A 25950-nucleotide genomic window follows, 5' to 3' on the forward strand; every position below is an offset into this window, starting at 1 on the left:
CACTCCCCTCGAGGCTTACTCTAAATTACCAGTTTAATGTTGTCACAGTAAAGCCAGGGAGTGTCAAGCTGGATGCTTGCCTCAGTTACAGAGCTTGATTATAAGGCAGCAGAAAGTGCCAAGCCTTTAGAGTCTACTTAGCGATTCCCTTGGGAGATCCAATTAAATAAATTGGATCATCCTTCATAATCAAAATTTCCCTTAATACTTAGGTAAGGAAATAGTTTTAAAAGAGTTTGACAACCAAAGAAAAAAAATGAATAGGCTAAACATCTAACAATTTGTTAGGTCAAGCCAAATGAAAGAAAAACAATGTAAGTGACATTCATGTGGGAAATTACAGAGACATCGTCCTGTAAATGCATGCTTAGTAGAGATTTTGTAGTAAAATGTCAATGCAAGCAACTGAAAAAAAAAAGTTTATTTGAAAGAAGGTGTACTAACAATTTGTACATTTCATCAAGTTGGTTAAATTTTCAACTTCTTTTCCTTAAAAGTACATCACTTCACTATAGTTCTGTTCGCAATTTTCATGAGGAAATACAAGAAGTTTGCATCACGCACGTTGAGTTCTGATACCCAGGTGTTTTGTTAGCTTTCAGAAGGGAGTAGCCCTGACACATGCGTAACTCAGCTTTAGTTAATGCGAGGATCCCATAAAAATTCAGTTACATTCATGATTCAGACTACATAAATTGTTCTGCCATTGAATTTTAATGGATTTTATTTACGTTCTTTGGTGATGTGTGTGTAGGGGAGAGAAAAGGAGAAATAGGAAGAGAGGGAAAAGTTCCTTTTCTAAGATAATTCTATTAAAATTATACCATTTAACCTTTCTCTTTGCAAAACAACTCTTCACATATGACAAAATTCATTATTTGTATTTAGCTATTAAGGATCCTTAAATTCTCAAAAATGACTGCCCCTGGGTGATCTTTAGTTCTTACGATTACTCCTATTTAGTTGATATTTAGTTGTTCAATAGGAGTATTTATTACTTCTACTTAGTTGTTCAAATGCACTGTGTTGTTGTAAGTTAGCTGAGAAGGTTGTGTAGGTGTATTTCATCAGTTTATGGAGGAAATACATTCTCTCATATAGATGAAGGATATTTTTAATACAAGCCATCATAAAGTTATAATTCATTGGGTCTCAGTTGAGGAGTGACAGTTTTACATTTGATCTTAAATGTCTGATATTCATCAGTTCTATGGGAGTGTGTTTTTATAGGATAATTAAGATTGCTGCAGGATTGTACAGTGACTTCACATATTTAATTCTCAGACTAATACCACCTATAAAGTATTGCATAACCAGAAATTTCAAATAAATACTATTTTTCTTGCTTTGTGCTATTCTTTCTGTCTTGAATGTTACTCTGCCACTTCTTCCTTTGCGAATTTCTATACTTTGCCCGGTTTCAGTGAGACTTTTTAGAGAAGACTCCTCTGACCCTGCAGATTTATCCAGATTCCCCTGAAGCCTACTCTCAGGGTACCTGTTTTTCTCATTACTGTCTCTTATCACAACTGCAGTAAAACTGTTCCCTCTGTAACTAGCTTACGTGTTTCCCCTGCCCCATGGCCACAATACAAGGCAATATTCATACAGCTTTCTTGAGAAAACATGGGATCCGTGTAATAAAGAAGAGATAGTGTTTGTGAAACCATATTATGGAACAGGATATTAAAACAGGGCACTTTTAGTCTCTTTTCCTCCTGAAAGGAAAGTTTTGGAATTTTAGATATACACCGGCACACAGACCTTGCCACAGAGAGGCATTCATGGCGCTAGACCCCAGTTTTTTCAGTTATCCAGTCACGATAGGCTGTCACTCGGGTATAGACTCCCGGCTTATCTGGCAGACCGCACCGATCTCCCCAGCTTACTATCCCCACGAGGAACCAATGCCGCCGTGAGTCCTCTTGAACGAGTGGGCCACCAGAGTCCCCCTGAAGGAAACACAATGATGAAGGGTTAGGCAACCCTAAAGTATTAAGGAGTTTATTTCTATGCCATAGAAGTCACACCCTTTACTACAGTAAATTTAGTCTGCCTTTTTCTGTTGAAATACTATACCAAGTTGAAATACTATACTACTTTTCAAGTGAAAATTACTGAAACCCTTCAAGAACACTCGTTCCTTCAGCATGCGTGAAAAGATGAGAAACGTGTTTCCCAGACTGTCCTCAGTTGCCTGGCTGAGGGCTACCCATCCCTGACTTTGCCTCCTCCAGGAAGCCTTCCATGGCCTGTGTCTTCCCCCTCCCACTGCCACCCCTTCTGGCTTTGGGCTGGGTTAGTTTTTCCCTGCCTATGTTCCCACGTCCTGTGTGTATCTCCTTCACCGCTTCTGTATTATTTTATACAAGCACATTTTGGGTCTGTTTGAACTTGCTCCCTTGTAGCAGTTCCCCTTGTGGCAGTCACACATTACTACAAACTCACGGCACAGAGGATACTTATTCAGTGTCTGTTTTTCAGGCTATTCTATAAGGTCTGCCATGGAAGGCATACCTATTCTGGATGCTGCTGTATCCTAAGCTTCTAGCTCGCAGGAGATGCTAAGGAAATATTGGTTGGGTGATGAGTCTTCATAAATCTCTTTTGTCTTCCTATTCATAGTACCACATGGTGTCTGGTGTATAATGTATCATCAAGAAGGATTCTTTGGTGAATTATCAAAAAAATTATATGGCAATGAGTAAAACACTCCTTATGAAATACTGACTAACCAATTATAACCAACCAATCAACATATATTTGTACATGCAGTAATCTAGGTGGGGAGACAACTTTAGTCCGTTTTACATGCTGCTTGATCGGTTAAGTGTGTGGGTTCTGGAGTGAAGACAGCCTGAGTTGGAATCCACCACTTGTCAGCCATATGACACTCAGTAAGCTGTTTAATGCTCTCTCTCTCTGCCTAAGTTTCCTCACCTGTGAATCATGTTTCTGTATGTTTAAATGAGTTTTACATATACGACACTTTCTGCACAGCCGGCATATAGTCTGTACTAAGAAAAGTCAGCCATTGCCAAAGGTGCTTTTAGAGGAGTTTGCTGTTCCATTTGATGGCTCTTAGTAGCTAGCTTCTTCGTACCTACTTAGTTACTGGTCTAGATGAGGAGAAGAAGGTCAGGGTGTGAATCACCAGCTTGCATGTCAGCAACTGCATCGAGCTGATTGGCACCTGCCTCCTCTGGGTTATGTGTTTGTGCTCCATTTAACCAGTTCCCTACGCTTTCTCATAATTGGGTTTTTGTTGCAATTTTTTCTTTCTAGTCAGTATCTGCATAATGTCTTACCAAGAGTGCACAAACAGATGTTAAACTAAAAGGTATAATATTCCCTGTATCTGGACAGCTTCACTGCCTTATTGTGCAGACATCTAAGCTTGTGTTCTCTCTTCTAGACTATAACTTTGATGAGTGCAAGGAACACCTTGCTGTGCCTGCACAATATCTGGTGGATAGAAAGTAATTCATACCTTTTCTTTGAATGAAGGCAGGAAGGAAGGAAGGAAGGAAAGAAACAAGTAACTGATCTCATAAGCTCTTTTGTAAAGTTCCACTTCTTTTTGAAGCAAAACCTTTATGTATTGTTGTATTTCAGTTGAAAATTACTGGGTCCAGAGTGGAACACACCAGGAAATTTTCATGATGAGCTAAGGCTTGATCTGGGCTTGAGGGGAAGAGCAGAATTTGGGCATGCAGAAGGTAAGGGGATCTTGAGGAAAGCATGAGTAAGTGTTCTCTACCACGAAGACATCTCCACTTAAAGGAAAAAAGCCCATGGGTAGTTAATGGTATTTTGAAAATTGATAAGCAGTTCTTCTCAATTTACACATATCTTGCAGTCATTTAAAAAATGTTTAGTTTTGGGAAAGAAAACCCACAGATTGGGATCTTTGAAAAACTGTGGAAGAGCTACTTATTTACTTTTTCAAGAATGTGAGCACTAAATATAAAAGCCAGTAATATTTGAGGAAAGAATAAACCCGATTTTTCTGCATACAATTTGCTCCAGAAAACAGCAGCAGTTTCCTCAAGAAAGATTAATTTTTCTTAAATTTCCAGAAATGTAATTCCTGATAAGTAAGTAGTTACTGCTTTTACTAAATGGGGTTTCAGACATTAGATTAAAATCTACTGAAGGACATAACCACACTAATTTTTTAAATAGTTTAATTAAAAATCTTAGTATTAAAACTGTGTTCTAATTACTTAAAGATTTCATAATTATTTGCATTTTTATGTTTGGTTGAAAATGATAGATCTAAATAGTTTTCTCCCCTCATTTGTGCTGTTTTACAGTTATGGACACTGTTGTGACTCAAATAACTAAGCTTTTTGTGTACGTTTTCTATCTTTAGGGTGCTGATATTCAGGTGTTTTTTATATTTTAAAATCAATTATTGTCTATGACTCTTAGATGAGTGATTAATTTATTTAAACCTTTACAGTGACTGAGAGTTTGAGATTGAAATGATATATTTTTCAGAGATTGACGTTATTAACATCAGTGGTCATGGTCTAGGTTAACAACAGTTTTAAAAATAGCTGAGATGGCTGAGATTTCTTTGTTGTTTCGCACATGCGACGTAGTCAATCTTCATCTACTCTTTAATGTTACCTAAAAAATTCTGTACTACTCTTATCCCCAATTTATGGATAAAAGATTAGTTATAAAGGTTAAGGACATTATGTTAGTAAAAAAATAAAAAAATAAAATTAAAAAAAGGTTAAGGAGTTCAAATGCAGTTCTGTCTTGTTCTTGAGCTTTGCTGGTTAAACGGTCTGGAATTTGGTTTCTCAAAATTAGTGTTGGATCACCTTCATAAGGGAGTTTCAATTAGAAAATCTAGATAACAAATTTTTAGAGGATCAGGGCTGTGTATTGTAATTATGTTACCTCTATGCCTAGCGCAGTGTCACAGGCTAGTTAAGTACTTATAAACTTAGATAACGATGTAATAACATTGTCATGAACTTACCCGGCATGCGTCCACTCCGCCTTGAGGTAGACCCGCACATAGCATTCCAGGCGAGACGGCTCCATTATAACTAACAGGTGCATTACATACATCATTACTTATTATTCTGACCCGTGCTTGCCGTAGATCTGAAACCGTGTTACCTGTGAAGTATAAAAAGCAAACAAAAAACAAAATTGATAAATTAATAACTCTACGGAAATAGGGGAAGGAATAAGTGTATTCCAAACACTATTTCTTATTCAGCGAAGGAGTCTATTGAAGATGTAAGTAGATTCCTGCAGTAGAGTAGAATAACCCCTATACACAGATGAATTTTATTTTCTTGCTTTATCTTTGTGATGCAGTGCCCTTTAGACCTTGAAAGCAAAACAAATCTGCTATTGACTAGTAGTATTCAAGTTATTCATTGATTGACTTTGAATTGAAAAAAATAACATATTGAAGAACCTTTAATCTAGCAATTGAAAGAGAAACCAGTCTGGTTTCAAGGCTAAAGCACTAATTTATTGTATGTTTATGTTCCTTCAAAGTGGCACTGCCATTTTTGTGATTGGTACACATTTTATCTATTTTACCACATTACTTTGGGTCATAAAAACACAATGAGATATTTTCTAGGACAATGAAGCCTTCATATTATTCCTTGGAGATACAATCTACAACATGAGCTGAAGCATGTGGAAATTGTTAATGCTATCCTTCCACACCCTGGCTGATACTCTCATTTTCACCATGGCCCTATTTGTTCCTTCTTGTTTCCCTCATTTTTATGCCTATTTTATTTATTCAATAAACAAGAGTGAGCAATGCTTATGTATATATGGAGTTTCTTGCTCTAGAGGCAAGATTCATTTCATCTCAGAATACCTTAATGGTTGTTAATAACCGTAGAGAATACTTATCCAAAGCTTCTTTTCAATTTTTAAAAAAAATTTCCTTATAGGGGAGACATTTGAGATCTACAGAGTCTCTGGATCATTGAAGAACTCATGTTTCCTCTTCCCTTTGGTTTACATATCCTTATTACTATGTTTGAGAATTCCCCATAGTTTGTAGGGACATTGCTTTGCTTTCCTGAGGAAACCCAGTAATAACTAGAGCTTGGACTCTTTGAATATAAGGTTGTTCCTTCCATAGAACATGTCCTTTAGGTGTTCCCTAATCTAAAAAAAATTACATAACAGAAAGTGCCAGGGGATTTTGTTATTGTTGTTGTTGTTGTTTAATTTTCCTGAGACACTTACCACCAAATTCTGAAGATCCCCATCCTGTCACATAAGCAGAAGAACCAGGTGGAATATTCTGGGTAGCCTCTGGGAGACACACCCTATGGATATCTTTGGTAAAATTGATGCCTCTATCAAGTTGGATAGCTGCAATATCATTTTCATGAGTTGCAGGGTTATAATTGTTATGGATTAAAATAGTCCTTACTCCTCTTCTCTGTTTAGGAAATGTTATCGAAACACCAAAAGTGGCAGTCCATACACGAGGATTAGATTGGCTAAAAAAAAAAAAGAAAATATACTTTGAAAGGGAATCTGTGAGAGTTTTTAATATTTGAATTTTGTGTTTGTCCTTCTTGTTACCAGCTAGCAACTATTTGATCAGTATCTCTTTGGTGTATATGTCTGGAGTACATAGCTAGTAATGAGTGATCATTTATCTAAAGGATCTGTAAATTGGGGGTTGAATAACTCGGTGTTGCTCCTAAGGTTGAGTAAAAATAAAATGTAACCACATAACATTGCAAGAGTTTTGTGGAATTTAGATAGAGATGATACGGAAATAAAAATATATATGTCCAGGAAATAATTTTATAAGGTACAGTAACTTATGTAAGAAGAATGCTAGTTAAAAATCCTAATGAGAAAAGTAGTATACAGTAAGCAAATTACACACTTTTTTCATATTGAACTTCTTTTGCTCAGGTTTTTTTTTTTTTTTTTTTAAAGATTTTATTTGTTTATTTGACAGAGAGAGATCACAAGCAGATGGAGAGGCAGGCAGAGAGGGAGATAGAGGGAAGCAGGTTCCCCTGCTGAGCAGAGAGCCCGATGTGGGGCTCGATCCCAGGACCCCGAGATCATGACCTGAGCCGAAGGCAGCGGCTTAATCCACTGAGCCACCCAGGTGCCCCTTGCTCAGGTTCTTTACAGAGAAGATTCTTTTTAAAAAATTTTTTATTTATTATTTATTTATTTATTTAAAAAATTAACATATAATGTATTATTTACCCCTGGGATGTAGGTCTGTGAATCATCAAGCTTACACATTTCACAGCATTCACCATAACACAGAGCCTCCCCAATGTCCATAACCCAACCATCCTCTCCCTTCCCCCCAGAAACCCTCAGTTTGTTTTGTGAGATTAAGAGTGTCTTATGGTTTGTCTCCCTCCTGATCCCATCTTGTTCCATTTTTTCCCTCCCTTTCCCCCACAACCCTCCACTCTGCCTCTCAAATTCCTCATATCAGAGAGATCATATGATAATTGTTTTTCTACAGAGAAGATTCTAAAGATATTCTTCATCTCTTTTTTCCCTCCCCTTTTTTTTCATCCAGCATGTGAATAAGAGCATGATTTTGGAAAAAGTTACATTTAGATTTAAATCTTGGCCATGCCATACATTAACAGTGTTATTTAGGGCAATTTATTTCATATCTCTAATTCTTAGTTTATTTTTGCATAAAATGTGACTGTTGATATGCTCTTGCTCAGTTTGTAAGTATTGAGACAAGAGTGTCAAGCACAGTGTTTGGTGCACAGAGTAAACATTCAATGAAGCTAACTATTATTTTCATTAGTTAGAGTCATTATTAAGTGTCTACTTTGTATAAGAAACAGTATGAGTGTCTGGGATTAAAAATATAAATAACTATGCTATAGCAATCAGACAAAAAAAGACAAAAGGCATCTGAATCAGCAAGGAAGAAGCAGAACTTTCATTATTTGCAGATGACATTATACCATATCTAGAAAAGCTCAAAGACTCCACCAAAAAAACTGCTAGAACTGATAGATGAATTCAGTAAAGTTGCAGGCTACAAAATTAACATACAGAAATCTGTTGTATTTCTATACAACAGTAATGAATCAGCAGAAAGAGAAATTAGGGAATCAATCCCATTTATAATTGCACCAAAAACAGGAAGAAACCTAGGAATAAACCTAACCAAAGAGGTGAAAGACCTATACTCTGAATACTATAAAACACTAATGAAAGAAATTGGAGATGACACAAAGAAATGCAGACATTCCATGCTCATGGACTGGAAGAGCAAATATTGTTAAAATGTCTATATACCTGCCTCACATTGAGGTCTTTTATCCATTTCGAGTTTATCTTTGTCTATGATGTAATACAATAGTCAAGTTTCATTCTTCTATATATAATTGTCCAATTTCCCCAGCACCATTAATTGAAGAGACTGTCTTTTTTCCACTGTATATTTTCCTACTTTGTCAAAGATTAGTTGACCATAGGGTTGTGGGTCCATATTTGGGCTCTCTACTCTGTTCCACTGGTCTATGTGCCTGTTTTTGTACCAGTACCATGCTATGATGTCTTGGTGATCACAGCTTTGTAGTAAAGCTCGAAATAAGGTAACGTGATGCTTCCAGTTTTGTTTTCCATTTTCAACATTTCCTTAGCAATTCGGGGTCTCTTCTGGTTCCACACAAATTTTAGGATTGTTTGTTTCAGCACCTTGAAAAATGCTGGTGGAATTTTGATCAAGATGGCATTGAAGTATAGATTGCTCTAGGCAGTATAGAAATTTTAACAATGTTTATTCTTCTGATCCAGGAGCATGGAATGCTTTTCCATCTTTTGGTGTCTTCAATTTCTTCCATGAGTACAGATCCTTTGCCTCTTTGGTTAGGTTTATTCCTAAGTATTTTATGGTTCTTGGTGCTATAGTAAATGGAATCAATTCTCGAATTTCCTTTTCCATATTTTCATGTTTTAGTGTATAAGAAAGCAACTGATTTCTGTCTCCAAAAGCAAAGGAAACAAAAGTGAAAATAATCTTTTGGGACTTCATCAAGATCAAAAGCTTCTGCACAGCAAAGGAAACAGTCAGCAAAACAAAGAGGCAACCCATGGAGTGGGAGAAGATACTTGCAAATGGCACTACAGACAAAGGCCTGATATCCAGGATCTATAAAGAACTGCTCAAACTCATCACCTAAAAAACAGATAATCATGTCAAAAAATGGGCAGAAGACATGAAAAGACACTTCTCCAAAGAAGGCATACAAATGACCAACAGACACATGAAAAAATGTTCATCTCCATTAGCCATCAGGGAGATTCAAATAGAAAACACATTGAGAAACCATGTTACACCAGTTAGAATGACCAAAATTAATAAGACAGTAAACAACAAGTATTGGAGAGGATGTGGAGAAAGGGGAACCCTCTTACACTGTTGGTGGGAATGCAAGTTGGTGCAGCCACTTTGGGAAACAGTGTGGAGATTCCTTAAGAAATTAAAAATAGTGCTTCCCTATGACCCTGCAATTGCACTACTGGATATTTACCCCAAAGATACTGATGTAGTGAACAGAAGGGACATTTGTACCCCAGTGTTCATAGCAACAATGGCCATAGTCGCCAAGCTGTGGAAAGAGCCAAGATGCTCTTCAGCAGACGAATGGATAAGGAAGATATGGTCCATATATACAATGGAGTATTATGCCTCCATCATAAAGGATGACTACCCAAATTTTGTATCAACATGGATGGGACTGGAGGAGATTATGCTGAGTGAAATATGTCAAGCAAAGAAAGTCAATTATCATACGGATTCACTTACTTGTGGAACATAAGAAATAGCATGGAGGACATTAGGAGAAGGAAGGGAAAAGTGAATTCGGGGAAATCAGAGGGGGAGATGAATCATGAGAGACTGTGGACTCTGAGAAACAAACTGAAGGTTTTAGAGGGGAAGAGGGTGGAGGGATGAGTGAGCCAGGTGGTGGGTATTTAGGAGGGCATGTATTGCATGGAGCCCTGGGTGTGGTACATAAACAATGAATCTTGGAACACTGAAAAAATAAAATTAAATTAAAAAATAAAAATGAAAAGCTGGAGTAATCACATTTCTGGACTTCAAGTTATATTACAAAGCTATAGTAATTGAAACAATATAGTACTGGCACAAAAATAGACAAAGAGATCAATAAAACAGAAGAGAAAACCCAGAAACGAGCCCAGAACTAGGTGGTCAATTAAACTTTGACAAAGCAGGAAAGAAGATGTTCCAAGCATTTAAAATCATGAATTCCTTTGGTAATCATTGACAATATTTATAACAATGGCTTTCATTATAGTGATATCCTTTACTTAGCTTTGGTGTTTGTGTCTGTCTAGGGCTTTGAATCCAGTACATCCTTAATTAATGCAAGTATTTGCATTCCTGATTCCCATACTCAAAGGTGATTAAAATCAATTAGTGCCATTTTTCTTTGGCCTTTCAGGTGGGACTAAACATTGAACCTTGAGCTCCAGCCAGAATGTATTATTCTCTATCCCTAGATTCTGCCTACTTTTTCAGGTTAAAGAGCATTTGCTCAATTTGCTTCTTCTCCGTTAAATGTTACTATCCCTTCCTCCATTTTTTCCCATTGGAATTTTGAAAAATCTTCAGTATTTGTAAGAAGTTCTTTGCAGATTGAGGGTACTGCTGGATAATATAGTGCCTGTTACAAAACTGTTAAGAGAGAGTAAATTTTATCATGATTAGTGCACAATGTTCCTAAACCTGAAAAAGTAGGTAGATTTTGGGGGGTAGAGAATAACTTAACCTGGCAGGAGCTCAAGGTTCATGCCTTGAGAAATAAGTCTGGGTTGATTGGAGAGGAGGGCTTTAGGTATGTGGTAAATTGGATTTTAGACTGTGGATATTCAGTGAGTCTGAGAGGAAAATAGATATGGTCAGAGGCACATTTGATTTAGATCATCTTCACTTTTCTGAGTGAACGTTTAGAGTTTAGTTCCCAGCAACTGTAGGGGTCTAGGATGCTCCTATAATAAGGCGTGTCTGGGGGTGCCTGGCTGGCTCAGTGGGTTAAGCCTCTGCCTTCGGCTTAGGTCATATTCCCAGGTCCTGGGATCGAGCCCCGCATCGGGCTCTCTGCTCAGCAGGGAGCCTGCTTCACACCCCCACTCCCCGCCCCGCTCTCTCTGCCTGCCTCTCTGCCTACTTGTGATCTGTCTGTCTGTCAAATAAATGAATAAAATCTTAAAAAAAAATAAGGCGTGTCTGTACTTAACAGATTTTAGTCATCTGAGTCTAAAGTCCTTCTATTCTGAGTAAGTTTATGCATCCTACTCTCCACTGGCAAATTATCACCCTCATGTTAGCAATAGCCTTCAGTTACATCAATGAAAAATTCTTTGTAGGTTTTTAAAATTCATTTTGTTTATGCTGCTCACTATTCCTGATCATTATTTTTGCGCATGTTTATCTCTAACATTAGAATGTAGGCTCCTTTACAGTACAGGCAATGGTTAACTAGCTGCTATGATAACACTGTGCTCATAGTAGATATTCAATAATTGTTTTGAAAGAATTAGTTAATAGCATAGGACAGTCTTGGATCAGCCATCAGTCTGTTGATCAGCTTACATGATATAATGTGAAAATTTTCTATAGCAATTCATTTTGCTAACATTTAACATATGTTTAGATTAATGTATTTGACCCTATCAAAAACACTAAAACATAGATAATAGTAGGCTCCTAATTTGGGGGAAAAAAAAGAGGCTTATAAAGGTTGAATAATTTTCTCAAGCTTACATAGCTAGGATTTAAATTAAACATTCTGACATATAAATCATTGTTCTTTACCATGACAGCATACTATTACCTGAAACAGAAAAATAGGATTAAATTAGCAAGGTGAAGGAGAAAAAAAAATATTTTTGCTATGATGGATAGGAAGAAAAGACTCATAATATTTTTTGTATCCAATTATTTTTAGCACAATCCAAATATGTTCCATCCTTGGGGTTTGGATGGCGTTCTTCTGTATATGTCTCTCCTAGTTGTTCCCAGATGGGTAGGTAAGCTGCGGCCTCACCTTCTGAAGCAGTGAGCTGCCGTCAGGACCCACATGCTGCTGATCAGGATGCCGCCACAGTGGTGAACCTTATTCACCTGTAGACTCACTTGCCACGGCCAGTCTCCTTCCTCAGCCTGAGTGCCTCCTGTGATTCTCTCCTCAGACAAAGTTATTAGGTCTGGACGGGCCCCACAACCTAATGAGAAAAGAACAAGAATGGGCTGGGAAGGTCGTGATTCATTTACATTTGGGAGGTGCTGCTAGAATCTCTCCATCTTTTACAACTTTTCTGTGTTTCATGGGTTCTTCTCCAGAACATGCTAACCTTTCCAAAAGCATGATCAGTATGTTATTTTTTAGAGTACTTATGTGACTCCTGTTGACTATAGACCACATTTTAGAGAATATTTCTGAACTTGAGATGCAGGCTTTGAATTCTGGAGAGCCTTCAGAGTTTTCTGGAGTTTCTCATGAATGGAAGTTAAGATGGGTTAGTGCTGGGTGTAAGATCTTGGGCCAAAAGTTCACTAGAAAATTTTCATCTTCTCTTTAGCTTTGCTATTCAAAAGTGTGGTCTGTGGACCTGCAATATGGGCATACCCTGGAAGTTTATAAGTTTATTAGAAATGTTGAGACTGTGTGAAAATAACCCAAGGGTCTATCAGTGGGTGAGTGGGCCAAAGGAATGTCTCTCTCTCTCTCTCTCTCTCTATATATATCTATATATATATATATATAGATATTTACACACACACACACACACACACACACACACACACACGGATATTATTCATCCTTAAAAAAGAAGGAAACCTTGTTGTTTGCAACAACATGGATGAACTGGAATGTATCTGGTAAGTAAAATAAGCCAGATAAATTCTGCATGGTACCACTTATATGCTGTAGAATCTTAAAAAAATAGTCAAATTCCTAGAAAGAAAGAGTAGAAAGTAGTTACTAGGAGATGGAGGGTGGAGGAAATGGGGAGAATTTAGTAAAAGTGCAAAAAATTCAGCTATAAGGTAAATAAGATCTGAGGATCTAGTGTGTAACAGGGTGACTACAGTTGATAACACTATTGTATAATTGAAATTTGTAAGAGTATAGAATTTAAAGTTCTTATAAAAAAGGGGGCGGCTAAATATGTGAGGTGATGAATATATTACCTAGATGGAATCTTTTTGTAATATATCTATATATATAACAAATCATAATTTGTGTACTTTAAATATTTTACAATTTTATCAATTTTCCCTCAAGGCTGAAAAAAAATTGACTCTAAGGCACACGCCAGGGAACAAATGAGAAGCTGTATTCCCCCCCTTCCCAACGTTATTGTGGAATAATTAACAAATACAGTTCTGTATTTTTAAAATGTATAGTGTGTGAGTTGATATACATATACATTGTTGATTACCAAGGTCAAGACAACCAACACCTCCATCACCTCACATAGTTAACTCTTGTGTGCATGTGGTGAGAATGCTTAAGATATACTGTCAGCAACTTTCAAGCATACAATACTATCTTATTAATCATAGTCACCATGCTGTGTGTCAGAGCCTCAGAACTTACTAGAAGCTACATTCTAATGAGTGATTCCTGTGTACACTGAAGTTGGGGGAAAACTGTTCTCATCAAGAAATCTCCATAGTGGTGATCCAGCTCATCATGAAAGTTCCAGTCCACCTCCGTAACTCACTCTATATTACCAAATACACCCTCAAAAAAGAGTTACTGCAGGTCCACAGAGTATACTTGAGGGTAACTGAGGGTTTGTAAGTATCTAAGTGAGATTTAAACATCTTAAGAGAGAAAGCCTATGAACACTCCAATGGCTGAAACTGAAATGATCATTCAAGTCCTCTCAATTCCCCTTCCCATGATTTACTTCCTTTTTTTTAGTCTATTATTAAGAAATTAGAAGTAAACCACCACCAACAATTTCTATTGCTCTAAAGTAGTGGCACTGTTTAATAGAACATCCATCCAAAGGCATTTTTTCCTAACAGACTTTCCAGATAGAGGAGGTCCAGACTTTCATTTAGAATATACACAGAAGTTCCTCTGTTGCATCCTTCAACCAAATTTCTTAGTAAATTACTTAAGCATATTTTCATTAAAAAAAGTATGAATTAAATATATAATGAAGTTGAGAAACACCCATAAAGGCAGCATTACCTTGTAACATCACTTAAGGATTTGAGATAAACCAGCTATAGAGGTGCACTGAACTAATTTCTAACTACATTTCATCACCAGAGAAGGAAACAGCTGTTTTCTAGGGCTTATATTTCTGCTGTCCTAGCCTGTGAGTGTACAGAATGACATAGGAAAGTCATGACTCTTCTTTTGTGAGAGACATAAAACTGACAACACTTTTATAATTTTTTAATTCTACTTTTTGATTAACTTAAATCAATAACAAAGCAGGCTATTCTGGTGGTCAGGAGGAGCCATATTAATGGTGTCCCCAAACAGAATTTCTAAGTCTGCAGAAGTGCTACCATAGACCGGGGGTAGGAAAAGCTTCCCAAAGCTGTCAAGAACATTTTCCTGAGGTCAGACTTGACACAGAATGTCACTGCTGCCACCTTCTTCTAAAAGGAGGGGAAAACCTAAACATCGCTCCATGGGCCAGTGGAACCAGCAGTCTCTTCTCAACAGTACCCCACATGAGTGAATTAATAAGAATAAAGATAACACCTTAGAAGCTACCTTGGCACAGAGTGCAAATACTTGACCATTTGCTATTTGTATTTTGATAAATTTTTTTTATAAGATAATTTTGAAACTTACCTTCAGTGAAAATATGTACTGTATCCTGGTCAGTAAGTGCTGGTATTAAAAAAAAAATAGAGAGTAAGATCAATAAGATCAATAAGGGTGTTTATTATTTCATCTTAACTTCTTAAATGTAGTCCTCAGACAATCACCATCAGAATCAGTCAGGGGTCTGATAAGATACAGATTTCTAGTCTTCATCTTAGACCTGCTGAAAGTCTCTGAGTCTTAAGTCCCAGAAATCTCTGTGTTTACAGCCTTCCCCTAATTTATTGTTATTTATATAAAAGTTTGTGTTTAATTTCTCATCAAACACTAAAAGATACTTAAAAGCTATTTAAAAGTTATTCCTACTCTCAAGTCAGTCAGTTTAGTTGGGAAAATAGAAACATAAGTAAGTTGTTGCTTAAAATATGATGTGATAAATAGCACAAGAGAAGTTAGATTTTCATTTACTTGAATATATATGTAGGTATATATAGATATATCTGTATTATACTACTGATTCTATTCTTAGTATAGCAGATATAACACCGAGCAAAACACAGGAGTTCTGCCCTGACATAATTTACAGCTAGAAATTAATCAAGGAGCCATTCAAATCAATTCAAGTGGAATTGGAAAGGAGAATGGTGAGGGTGATCATACCACCTGAGAGAGTCACTGAGTTCTCATGGTGAGAAAAATATTTGGGCTGTATTTTGAAGACCTAAAAAGAACTTTCTGGGCAGATAAGTATTAAAAAGGTATTCCAGGTGAAAGTGTAATGGGTTCAAGTGCACGGAGATGGATGATGTTTGTGGAGTAATCGCATCAGTAGGGCTGGTAGTGCAAGTGGGTCACGAAGGGAGATGGTGTGAGCGCCCGGACAGCAAATATGGTGATAGCAGAGAGTGAAGGTCTGTCTGTTGTAATTTAAGGTCTGCTTACAGAACCATCTTCTCTGCCCATCCTATAGCCATCTCAAACTCAGTGTGACCAAATTTACTCCAGATTTGCTACTTACATTATGTTTTCTCCTTTAGGAAATGGTCTCACTTCTACCAGTGGCTCAGAAATCTGAGTGTCTCTATCTTATTCCTCCCTTCCCGTCATTTTCACACCTTATTGGTTTTTAGATTTTGTACCCTTTACCCTCTAACAATCTTTTGCATTAGGCCCATCCTCCTGATCCCGTTGGCTACCCCTTTTGTTGGTGCTTTCATCATTTGACATCTATACTACTATAATAACCTTCAATCTGGATTCCCTGCCTCCACCTTTGTGCTTTTCAAGATGTCTATCTCCACTTTACCAGGCTGTGTTTTTTTTTTTTTTTCCTACAAAGATATGTCAGAACATATCTGTTTGCTTGTTTCATTTGTGGGAAGTCATGGGAAGCTTTTAAGTAATATTGAAATTATGTTTTAAAATATTTCCTTGATCTATGTAGACAGTAGTTTGGAAGGGGCCAAGAAAATATTACAAAGAATAATGTGGAGGCTAGTGCAGTAGTTCAAGTCAGTAATGATGTTGGCTTGGACCAGAGTGGTAGCAATGGAAGAAATGGAAATAGATTCAAGACAGGCAGAGGTACAGATATTTTCAGAGAGGAGTTAGGAATGTTGCTAAACTTTCTAATTTCCTCCTTCATTCTACAAGTATTAGATATCTTCCAATGCACCCTATGTTCTGGGTGAGGTGGAGTGTTAATTAAATGGTTCTCTGACCTTGAGCAGCTATTTGCCACTTCTATAACATACCTACAGGTTGAACATCTGACAACAACATCTCTCATAAGGAGTGTTGAGAGGAAAAATTAATAAAAGAATTTTAGCTAGTGAAATTTACTATATGAGTGCTGAATGATTCTTTAAACATCAGAATGTTTTATATTAGAGAACCATGCATTATGTCTACCTTTGCAGTATATTGTTTTCGTAAAGTTTAATTCCAAGGAAAGAAAATCAATCTCATTAAATTAAAATATGAATTATAATGGGTTAAGTTGACATATTGGGATAAAATGGTAAAAAAAATTAATGGTACTTGCATGTTATCTCAGTCGAAGGGTTTATTTCCAAGTTTCCAGAGTTATTCAGAATTTGGTGTAAAACAGACTCAATTCTGCTTTTCATTGATGCTCCATTGTTATTTCTAGTGAATTTAAATTTCATGACAACATCTGCTATCACACCATTACCCTCCTGCCTGAAAGCCATAAATATATTAAAAATAAATATAATTTTATGCTATTCTGTTTATATACTCTTATTGATTAAACATTAAAAAACTCACTTGGAGAATTTAGCTTTAGAGCAGATTCATATAACAGTGTTTTCATACTTAATGATATATAACAATGTTATTCCACAAATATTTGATTTCAAAGCATGGTACACTATATCCACCATTCAGTATAGCTGGCTTTAAAGTCAGAACTCCAAAGTTCTGCCATTTACTGTTCAAGTTTAGTAAGTTATTTGTTTCTTAATCTTTCTCTAAGTCTCCTCACATTAAAATGATTGTTACGAAGTTTATGTGAATTAACACATGCAAAAGTTTTGGGAAGAGTACATAGCATACAGTATTAACTGTTAATATAATATAATATAATATAATTATAATACTTGACTTTACAAAAGTTTTCAAAAAAGAAACCCCCTCATCTCATTAAACAAATCTATAAAGAGAAAAGTGACTTAAAGACTTGGGTTAATTTTCTAGTACCCAAATGCATTAATGTGGCCACAAAGTCAAATGTTAAAATTTTATCTCTATATCAGTTAGCTACGCATATTCTCCACAATGAAGCTTAATAATTTGACTAAATGCTACAATGATCAAAAATCAGTGTAATGTCTACTTCCTTATGTGTGAATTACCATGTTAATCATTGCCCGACCTAACGTTGGCCATATTCTTTTCTGAAATGTGCAATAGATAAATTTGTCTTTCATATTCATTCTAGGCCTCTTCCTCTCCTCTCAATGATCAGTTCTGCTGTAATATTCATTCCAGATATTAACTTAATATTTACTTAGCAAATGTTAAATAACCACCTTCTTGTGCTAGGCACTGTTCTTAGTTTCAGAAATTAACAGTGATCAAGATTCACACTTGCCATTCTTGTGAATTTTGCAGTTTAGATAGAGGAGCAGGCACTGAAGAAATAATTATTGCTTTCATTTCTAGCAACATGAAAGTCTAAATAATTAAAAAATTCTCCATATAAAATAACCAGAAATACTTGATAAAATAGAATAAATTTCACTTGAAATGCAAAACTAAGCTAACATTAAAGTAAAGGAAATGTATGGACTCTGAAAAACAATATGAGGGGTTTGAAGGGGTGGGGGGTGGGAGGTTGGTGTACCAGGTGGTGGGTATTATAGAGGGCACGGATTGCATGGAGCACTGGGTGTGGTGAAAAAAATAATGAATACTGTTATGCTGAAAATAAATAAAAATTAATAAAAAAAATAAAGTAAGGGAAATCTTGGAAGAACAAAAATAAATAACATGAATATTATGTAGGAAGTACTAGAATATCTAACAGGCTTGAGTTGTAGCATTCACATGGATACGGGAGAGGAGGCTTTGGTCTAGTGCTAATTAGGGAAATAAACATGAGGTTTCTAAATAAGGCCAGGATTCTCAAAGAACTAAACCCTCAGTGAAAGCATGGATTAGAAAGAAAAAAAATGTGCTCATCATGTCATTAAAAATAAAAAAAGATAAGGAAGTTTATGTGTCTCAGGGTTCCAGGTCTAGACAGAAAAAAGATTGTCCTGACAATTCATGATCATGAGCCTAGCTGCATGAAAGTTTTAGATCTGCATTACCACCATCTGCATGATTCCAGAAACTTTAAGAAATTAACAACAACAAAAAATGGCTCATGTGCTGCTGATCCTCCAAGAGTATCTGATAGAAGCAAATGCTCTGTAAATTGAATGTTAAATCCAGGCTGCATAGTATCCCACTTATGAAGTGGGATTAAAGTAATCCTACAGTCCCAATGGCAAAGAATTTATCATAAGCTAGAATCAGCAGAATGAGGACAGCAGCTTCAAAAATTCATATAATAAAATTAACAGATGGGTAACTGTATTTGAAATGACTAATGACATAAAAGGGGGAATCATAAATGTGAGAAAAGTATAGGACATTATAAAAACAGACCAGACAAGCTTGCAAAAGAAACAAATAGAGCTTGCAGACAGGACAACATAGTCATAATTTTTAATCAAAATTAAAAACTCAGTGGATGGGTTACACAAAATATCAGACAAAGCTAAAGAGAAATTAATTAACTGAAAGATAAAAATAAAGAAATCACACAAAATGTAGCACAGATAAAGAGATGAAACAGAGGCTAAGAGACTAGAGAAGTTTCAGTGTTTACCTAATGCAAAACTGAAGAAGATCACCAAAAAATAAAGGGGCAGCAATATTGTAAGAGATCATGAAAATTATCCAGAACGGATGAAGATATGAAGCCTTGGATCACAAGAGTCTGAGGCATGCTAAATAAAAGAAACACCTCTCCCCCACAAACAAAAATGCATCATTAAAAAACCTCTGAACTCCAAAAAAAAATGGAAGACTTTCAAACAATAGAGATTTTCTACCAAAGAACATTTGACTGAAATACTATTTCTTCATAGCAACAAAAAAGGCAGTATATAATTGTACCTTCAAAATTGCTGAGAGGCTATAGCTACTGATTTAGAATTTCATATCCACATTAAAGTATTTTTCAAGAATAAACATAAATAGGACTTTTTTAGATCAAAGCAAAACAAAAAGGATACTTGATGGCTCATGGACTCTTGTGAAAATTTATAAAGAAAGTACTTCAATAAGAAGGAGATTGAACCCAGGAGGATTAAGGTATGGTAAGAAATAAAGAAAAAAAAATGGCAAACTGGTAATCTATCATTACAGTGACTAATTTGGAGTCATTACAAATAGAGTGGAGCTAAAACATCATTCATAATAACATGAACAAGAGTTTCAAGTTCCCTATATTATTTGGAAAAAGGGTAGAGAATTAAGTCAACTCTCCTTATTTAAATTTTAAGGATAATCACTAAAAGCAAAGATGATCAAAATGCATTAGAAAATGTAGCTGTCTTTCTGTTTTAAGTGAAATGTTTGACCTATAAGGATATGTAAATGTTGAAAATAAAATATTGAAAACCCCTCTTGGGGTTAGGGATAGTGAAGAACTAACAGAAATCTAGTGGGACTGAGACTAATCTAGGTGGAGGGTAGTGAAAGATAAGCCCAGAGATGGAGATGTTAAGAAGAAATTAGAAAAAGGAAGGTTGAGTAAACTTTGTTGCATATATGTGTATAAAAATGTCTCTCTCTCTATATATATACATATTTATGTATATGTATATGCACACATGTACACACATTATATAAAAAATACATGTGCCTTTGATATGCAACTATTATATTCCTATATAATACTTGGCATGTTGCAAAGGCAATGGGTGGCCCATAGGAGGATTTTAACTGGGGGAATAATATGTTTAGAATTTTGTTTCAAAAATTCTTTCTGGCTGCTGTATAAATGAGTGGAGCAAGAATGAAGGAAAGGGGGCTCATTCAGGAGACCGTTCAGAGTCCAGGAGAGAAATGGTTGAGGGAACTATTTGAAGAAGAGTTATGGATCTTAGAAATATTTAGGAAATAGAATAGAAAGATTAGATAGTTGGATGTGTGGGTTGATGGAGAGGAGAAATTAGAGATGACTTGTATATTTCTTGAGCAACTAGGTTGAAAGTGATGCCATTGTTAGAAGTAACAACAGTAAAAGAGTAATATTTGGTGGGGGAGAGACATTAGGTTCCGGTCTGGACACAGTGAAGTTGAGTTGTCTGTGAGATAACTGTATGATGACATCAAGTTGATGGCTGTGTACATTCATGTCTAGAAATGAGAAGAGAGGACTGCCCAGAGATGCAACTTTGAGAATGTCGAGCATATCGGGGACAATGAAGCCACTGAGAAGAACTGAGAAGATGAGACACTTATAGCACAGGCTGACATCCAACAACATTTGAAGGATGCGCAGAGAAGGCTGTGCTAGCGAAGAAAATTGAGGAGTGAATGGAGAGGTAAGAGGAAAATAAGGGCATGTAGGGTCATAGAAACGACAGGAAGGCACTACTTCAAGGAGACCTGAAAATACAACATCACCAAATACTATTGAGAGGTCCAAACAGAAGACTGATAGAGTTTATTCAGAGCTTGTGACTTGGATGTCATTGTTGAACTTGGCAAGGGTAAATAGCATTTTGTGGTGGCATCAGGGGTGAGATTGTGGGGAATTGAGCAGTAGGTGGGAAGTGAGCAAAAGAGGAGGAAATGCAGATGGTTCATCCAGTCCTACGGATTTTGAGAGCTGACTGAAATTCATGTTGGTAAATACTCTTCCCATGGATTCTTCCTACTCTTCTCAATTCTTAACAAGACTTATCTGATCAGATGTTCATGCTCCTGGGACTTATTCTGCAGAAAAGAAGAAATATGAATTTTCTTGTGGTGGTGGTATTTGAGAAATACCTCCCTTTCAAAGGACTTTTGCGTATTATTTGAAGGATCGGTTGATGTACCCATTTGAGGCATTTGTGATAGGGTTAGTATTCTAGTTGGGAGGGCCTGTCTCATCACATCACACAGACAGGTACACATTCAACTAAGGCAGGAATGTCGAATAACTAGAATGCATACTGCTGCTCCCCTTATTATTATTAATTCCTGCCAGACATGCTTGGATTTGGCCACAGCATCTTTTACATTACAGCGTTCTAGGCAGACACAAACCAAAAAGCTTGATGTTGGTCAGAGTGTCTGATCTTGGATGAATATACCCAGGACCTCAGCATTGTGCAACTCCAGGGACACTGTTTACATGTGCTAGATTGTGAATGGGATCCACCGGATTTATACAGTAGGATGTATGTATACCTTCACCTGACTCTCTTTAATCTTTCTTCCTTTCCTATCAAGAATTGAAGCAAGAGATTATGCTGAGTGAAATAAGTCAAGCAGAGAGAGTCAATTATCATCGGTTTCACTTATTTGTGGAGCATAACAAATAGCCTGGAGGACATGGGGAGATGGAGAGGAGAAGGGAGTTGAGGGAAATTGGAAGGGGAGATGAACCATGAGAGACTATGGACCCTGAAAAACAATCTGAGGGTTTTGAAGGGGCGGGGGGTGAGAGGTCGGGGGAGCCAGGTGGTGGGTATTACGGAGGGCATGGATTGCATGGAGCACTGGGTGTGGTGCATAAACAACGAATTCTGTTACGCTGAAAAGAAATAAATAATTAAAAAAAAAGAATTGAAGCAATATGTTTATTTACATTAGTAAATGGATCATATGTGGCATGTTTTGTTATTGTTTTGGCATTGTTTTTTAAGCTGCCCATGATGCTTCTTTCATAATATTGCAACAAATTGTGTGAACGCTTCATTCATTATCCATGCTGTGAACAAGAGTCAAATGGGCCAAGCTGCATCTAAGCATATATGTTTTTTATAGAGTTCCACTTACCTCAGTTTGACAACATGGGCTCTGATGAACTGACTTCTTAAATTTGATTCTTTGAACGTTTCAGTAATCTGTAGAAAGAAAAGAAAAAAAAAACCTCTTTGTAGTTACAGTTCTTCTTCCCTTTCTTCTTCTTTCTAACGTAGCAACGTAGGACTTAAGTTAATGAGGAGCAGGGACTGGAGTTTTCAGTTCAGTTCAGTTTAGTTCAGTTCCGCCTCAGAACAGATGAGGTTGATTTAGACGAGTGATACAGCTTTCGGATGCAGTGCCTCTTTACTCATCTATGATACAAAGATGATAATGGACGGGATGCATCTTCACTAGAAGTCATCTCAACATTAGATGTTTTACTCAGGGTGATTTGGTGGCTCTTCCTAAGGGGGTCGGGGCCAGTGCCAAGCCAACACTAGGGGAGTCCATGATACAACTTACATTTGTGTGATTCCCCAACAACTGTTTTTAAATGGGTAAAACCAGGTTAAAATAAGTGATGAAAAGGAGAAAACATGTAAAGGGCAGCTTTTTCCTTGTTAATTCTGACTAATACCTAAGCATCCAAGGTTATTTGTGACATCAATCAGTAATTTCCTGACCTAACCTTAACTATTTACCTGCATTATTTTTCTTTTTTTTATAATGTTTAATGATTTTTCTTTTTTATTATTTTTAAAATTTTATTTTATTTTTTCAGTGTTCCAAGATTCATTGTTTATGCACCACACCCAGTGCTTTATGCAATACGTGCCCTCCTTAATACTCACCACCAGGATCACCCATCTCCCTCCCCGCTCCCCTCCAAAACCCTCAGTTTGTTTCTCAGAGTCCACAGTCTCTCATGATTCATCTCCCCCTCTGATTTCCCCGAATTCACTTTTCCTTTCCTTCTCCTAATGTCCTCTGTTATTCCTTATGCCTCACAAGTAAGTGAAACCATATGATAATTGACTTTCTCTGCTTGACTTATTTCACTCAGCATAATCTCCTCCAGTCCCATCCATGTTGATGCAAAAGTTGGGTATTCATCCTTTCTGATGGAGGCATAATACTCCATTGTATATATGGACCATATCTTCTTTATCTATTTGTCTGTTAAAGGTAAGAAATTAAAAATAGAGCTACCCTATGACCCTGCAATTGCACTATTGGGTATTTAGCCCCAAAATACAGATGTAGTGAAAAGAAGGGCCATCTGTACCCCAGTGTTCATAGCAGCACTGGCCACAATCACCAGATTGTGGAAAGAACCAAGATCCCCTACATCATTTTTCATTCCCACCAAGGATGGTGCTCTTGAGTTATAAAGCTCAGCTTTACAGTGAACTATGGGTGGTTCTGTGACTGGAATGGTTCTCCCATGATGCAGGGTTAGTCAGAGGTACTGAGGTTTCCTAATGTGGGAGGGAATTCCATTGACTTGTACTGTGAGGCAGCAAAAAGGGAGATGTGGACATGGAGACTAAGTAGTGTGCTGAATATTAGAGTAAGCCAGGATTTGAAACCAATCCTTCTTGAGACTGTAAAGTTAATGCAATCTTTATTACACCACTTTGTATCTTTTAAAATATCCATTCCTATAGGCTGGTATCAGACTGCCAGTAATGCGACAAAACGATGATTTTCTTTCTTTTCAGACAACTTTGGACACTTCAAAGAATAATGAGACTATGAGTTTTATGGAAATAGCTCATGTTCCTTTTTTTAAAAATTTAGGAAATATTAGTAATGTTGAGAAAGAAAAAAAAAAAAAACCTCCCCAAATTCTATGAACTAGAATTAACAGTTCCTGTTATTTGGTGAACTATATTCCAGTTAACTACAAAGAAAGATGAATTTTAATATGCTTGTTAATATACTATTATAGGAGGTATTTTAATAAACGGTTTAACTTTAGTTTTACTTGATTTTAACAGAAGTAAAAGGAATTGACCTAAAGCTGAAGGAATTGGTAAAATCTGGATTGACGTTTCCTGTGATTATATTTTAATTTATGGTTTGGCACTACACCTGCACAGGCTAGACTGGACCAAAGTTAAAAAATCCACCTTAATTATGACATTTTTGTTATGTGGAAAACTTTAGTGATGACTAAGATAATAAGCAACGTAAAGAAAACAAATTGATTAATTGGTTGATATCAAAATACAAGGATAAAAGAAGAAGACTATAGATAAGATTTTGGATTTTCCAGAATACAATGTAATTGGCCCTTTCATTAAAACTTATCAGTTCTGATATCAGTTCTAATATCAGTTCTAACTTATCAGTTTCACTAGAACTTATCAGTTCACAGAAAATCAGTGAGCAGATGACTGTAGACAATTCCAATAGCACAGTGGAAAAGGAAGTTGACGGAGAACACAGATAAGTTGGCTTGCTATAAGAACTTGAATGAGCCTTGTAACCTTTCTTCTTCTCAGTTTTTCCATCTGTAAAATTACATCATGATGGTTTTGGAAGGGCATGGTGTTAGGTATGAAGAGAATTGAATGGAAATGAAGGAAATAGAGGGGAATAAAACCTACAGGGATTGGTGATGGATTGGATATTTGGAATGATAAAGGGCAGTAGGTCAAAGATGAATTCTAGGTTTTTGCTTTGGAAAACTTAATGAGTGACATTGGGACAGGATTGTTGGACGAAGGCTGGTATGGTATGGGGAAATCATGAATTTGATTTTAAGACATAATACATTTGAGATAAAAAAAAACCAAGTAGAGATATTAAGCAGGTAGTTGGATGAAACAGTCTGAAATACAGAAGAAATGTCTGGGCTTGAGACCAAGTGAGTCATTAGATAAGTATTAGTTGAAGTAGTGCACATGGATGCGATCATCTACAAATACACAACAGTGTGACTGGAGAGGAGAGCGAAGTCAAAGCCTTGGGGGATTTCAGCTTTGAATGTCAGCACAGAAGAGGGTGATCCTGTAAGGACACAGAGAAGTGGCCAGAAAAGCAGGGTAGGAAAAGCAAATGAGTGAATATTTTGCTTGAAAATCAGAAAATGATGGACTTTTTGAGTTAGAATATACCATAAAAATCATCTGGTCCAATGATTTTATTTCACTGATGAGTAAATTGAGAGCCAGAAAAGAGACATGAATTGCCTAATAAAACAGAAGATTCTGGGACTATTCTATTGTTCATTAAGTATAATGGGTTGTTTGTGGGACAAGGATGATGATGGGACTCAGGTTACCATTGGGAAATGGTATGATCCTTGGATCTGGAGTCAGAAGCCCTTGGTTTGAATACTGATTCTACCACTCTACAGGTGATTGACATTTAAACATGTTTCCTAATCTCACAACCTTTACTTTATCCATCTATAAAAATGATTTGTTAATTCATTTGGCCGTCGTGAACTGAAGGTTAGAGAGTGCTTTGTAAACCATAAATTAGCACTGCAGTAGAGTATTATTCATAAGGCGTTTTAAATGTTTAAAGTGTTTTTACTGAAAGATAAAGAAATCAGAGTGTGGAAATCATACATCTGAAGAATTTCAAGGGAAAACTTTCTCTGCTAGTTGTTTAAGTA

The 25950-nt window shown here is 36.5% G+C and overlaps 1 protein-coding gene across 1 annotated transcript in view; it reads right to left on the minus strand.

The window, feature by feature from the left end:
* Nucleotides 1-356: 356 nt before the first annotated feature.
* TMPRSS11D (transmembrane serine protease 11D) overlaps nt 357-25950 on the minus strand; it is a 50197-nt gene continuing 24603 nt past the window's right edge. Inside the window, exons 4-10 of the mRNA XM_032332034.1 lie at nt 22413-22480; nt 16888-17045; nt 14871-14909; nt 12090-12267; nt 6244-6503; nt 4997-5139; nt 357-1952 (exon numbers count right to left, since the gene is read on the minus strand). Of these exons, the coding sequence (XP_032187925.1) occupies nt 1791-1952; nt 4997-5139; nt 6244-6503; nt 12090-12267; nt 14871-14909; nt 16888-17045; nt 22413-22480 (1008 nt within the window). The 3' untranslated portion in view covers nt 357-1790. The remainder of the gene's footprint in view (nt 1953-4996; nt 5140-6243; nt 6504-12089; nt 12268-14870; nt 14910-16887; nt 17046-22412; nt 22481-25950) is intronic.

The sequence above is a fragment of the Mustela erminea genome, chromosome 2, assembly GCF_009829155.1.
Source record: "Mustela erminea isolate mMusErm1 chromosome 2, mMusErm1.Pri, whole genome shotgun sequence".
Lineage (NCBI taxonomy): Eukaryota > Metazoa > Chordata > Mammalia > Carnivora > Mustelidae > Mustela > Mustela erminea.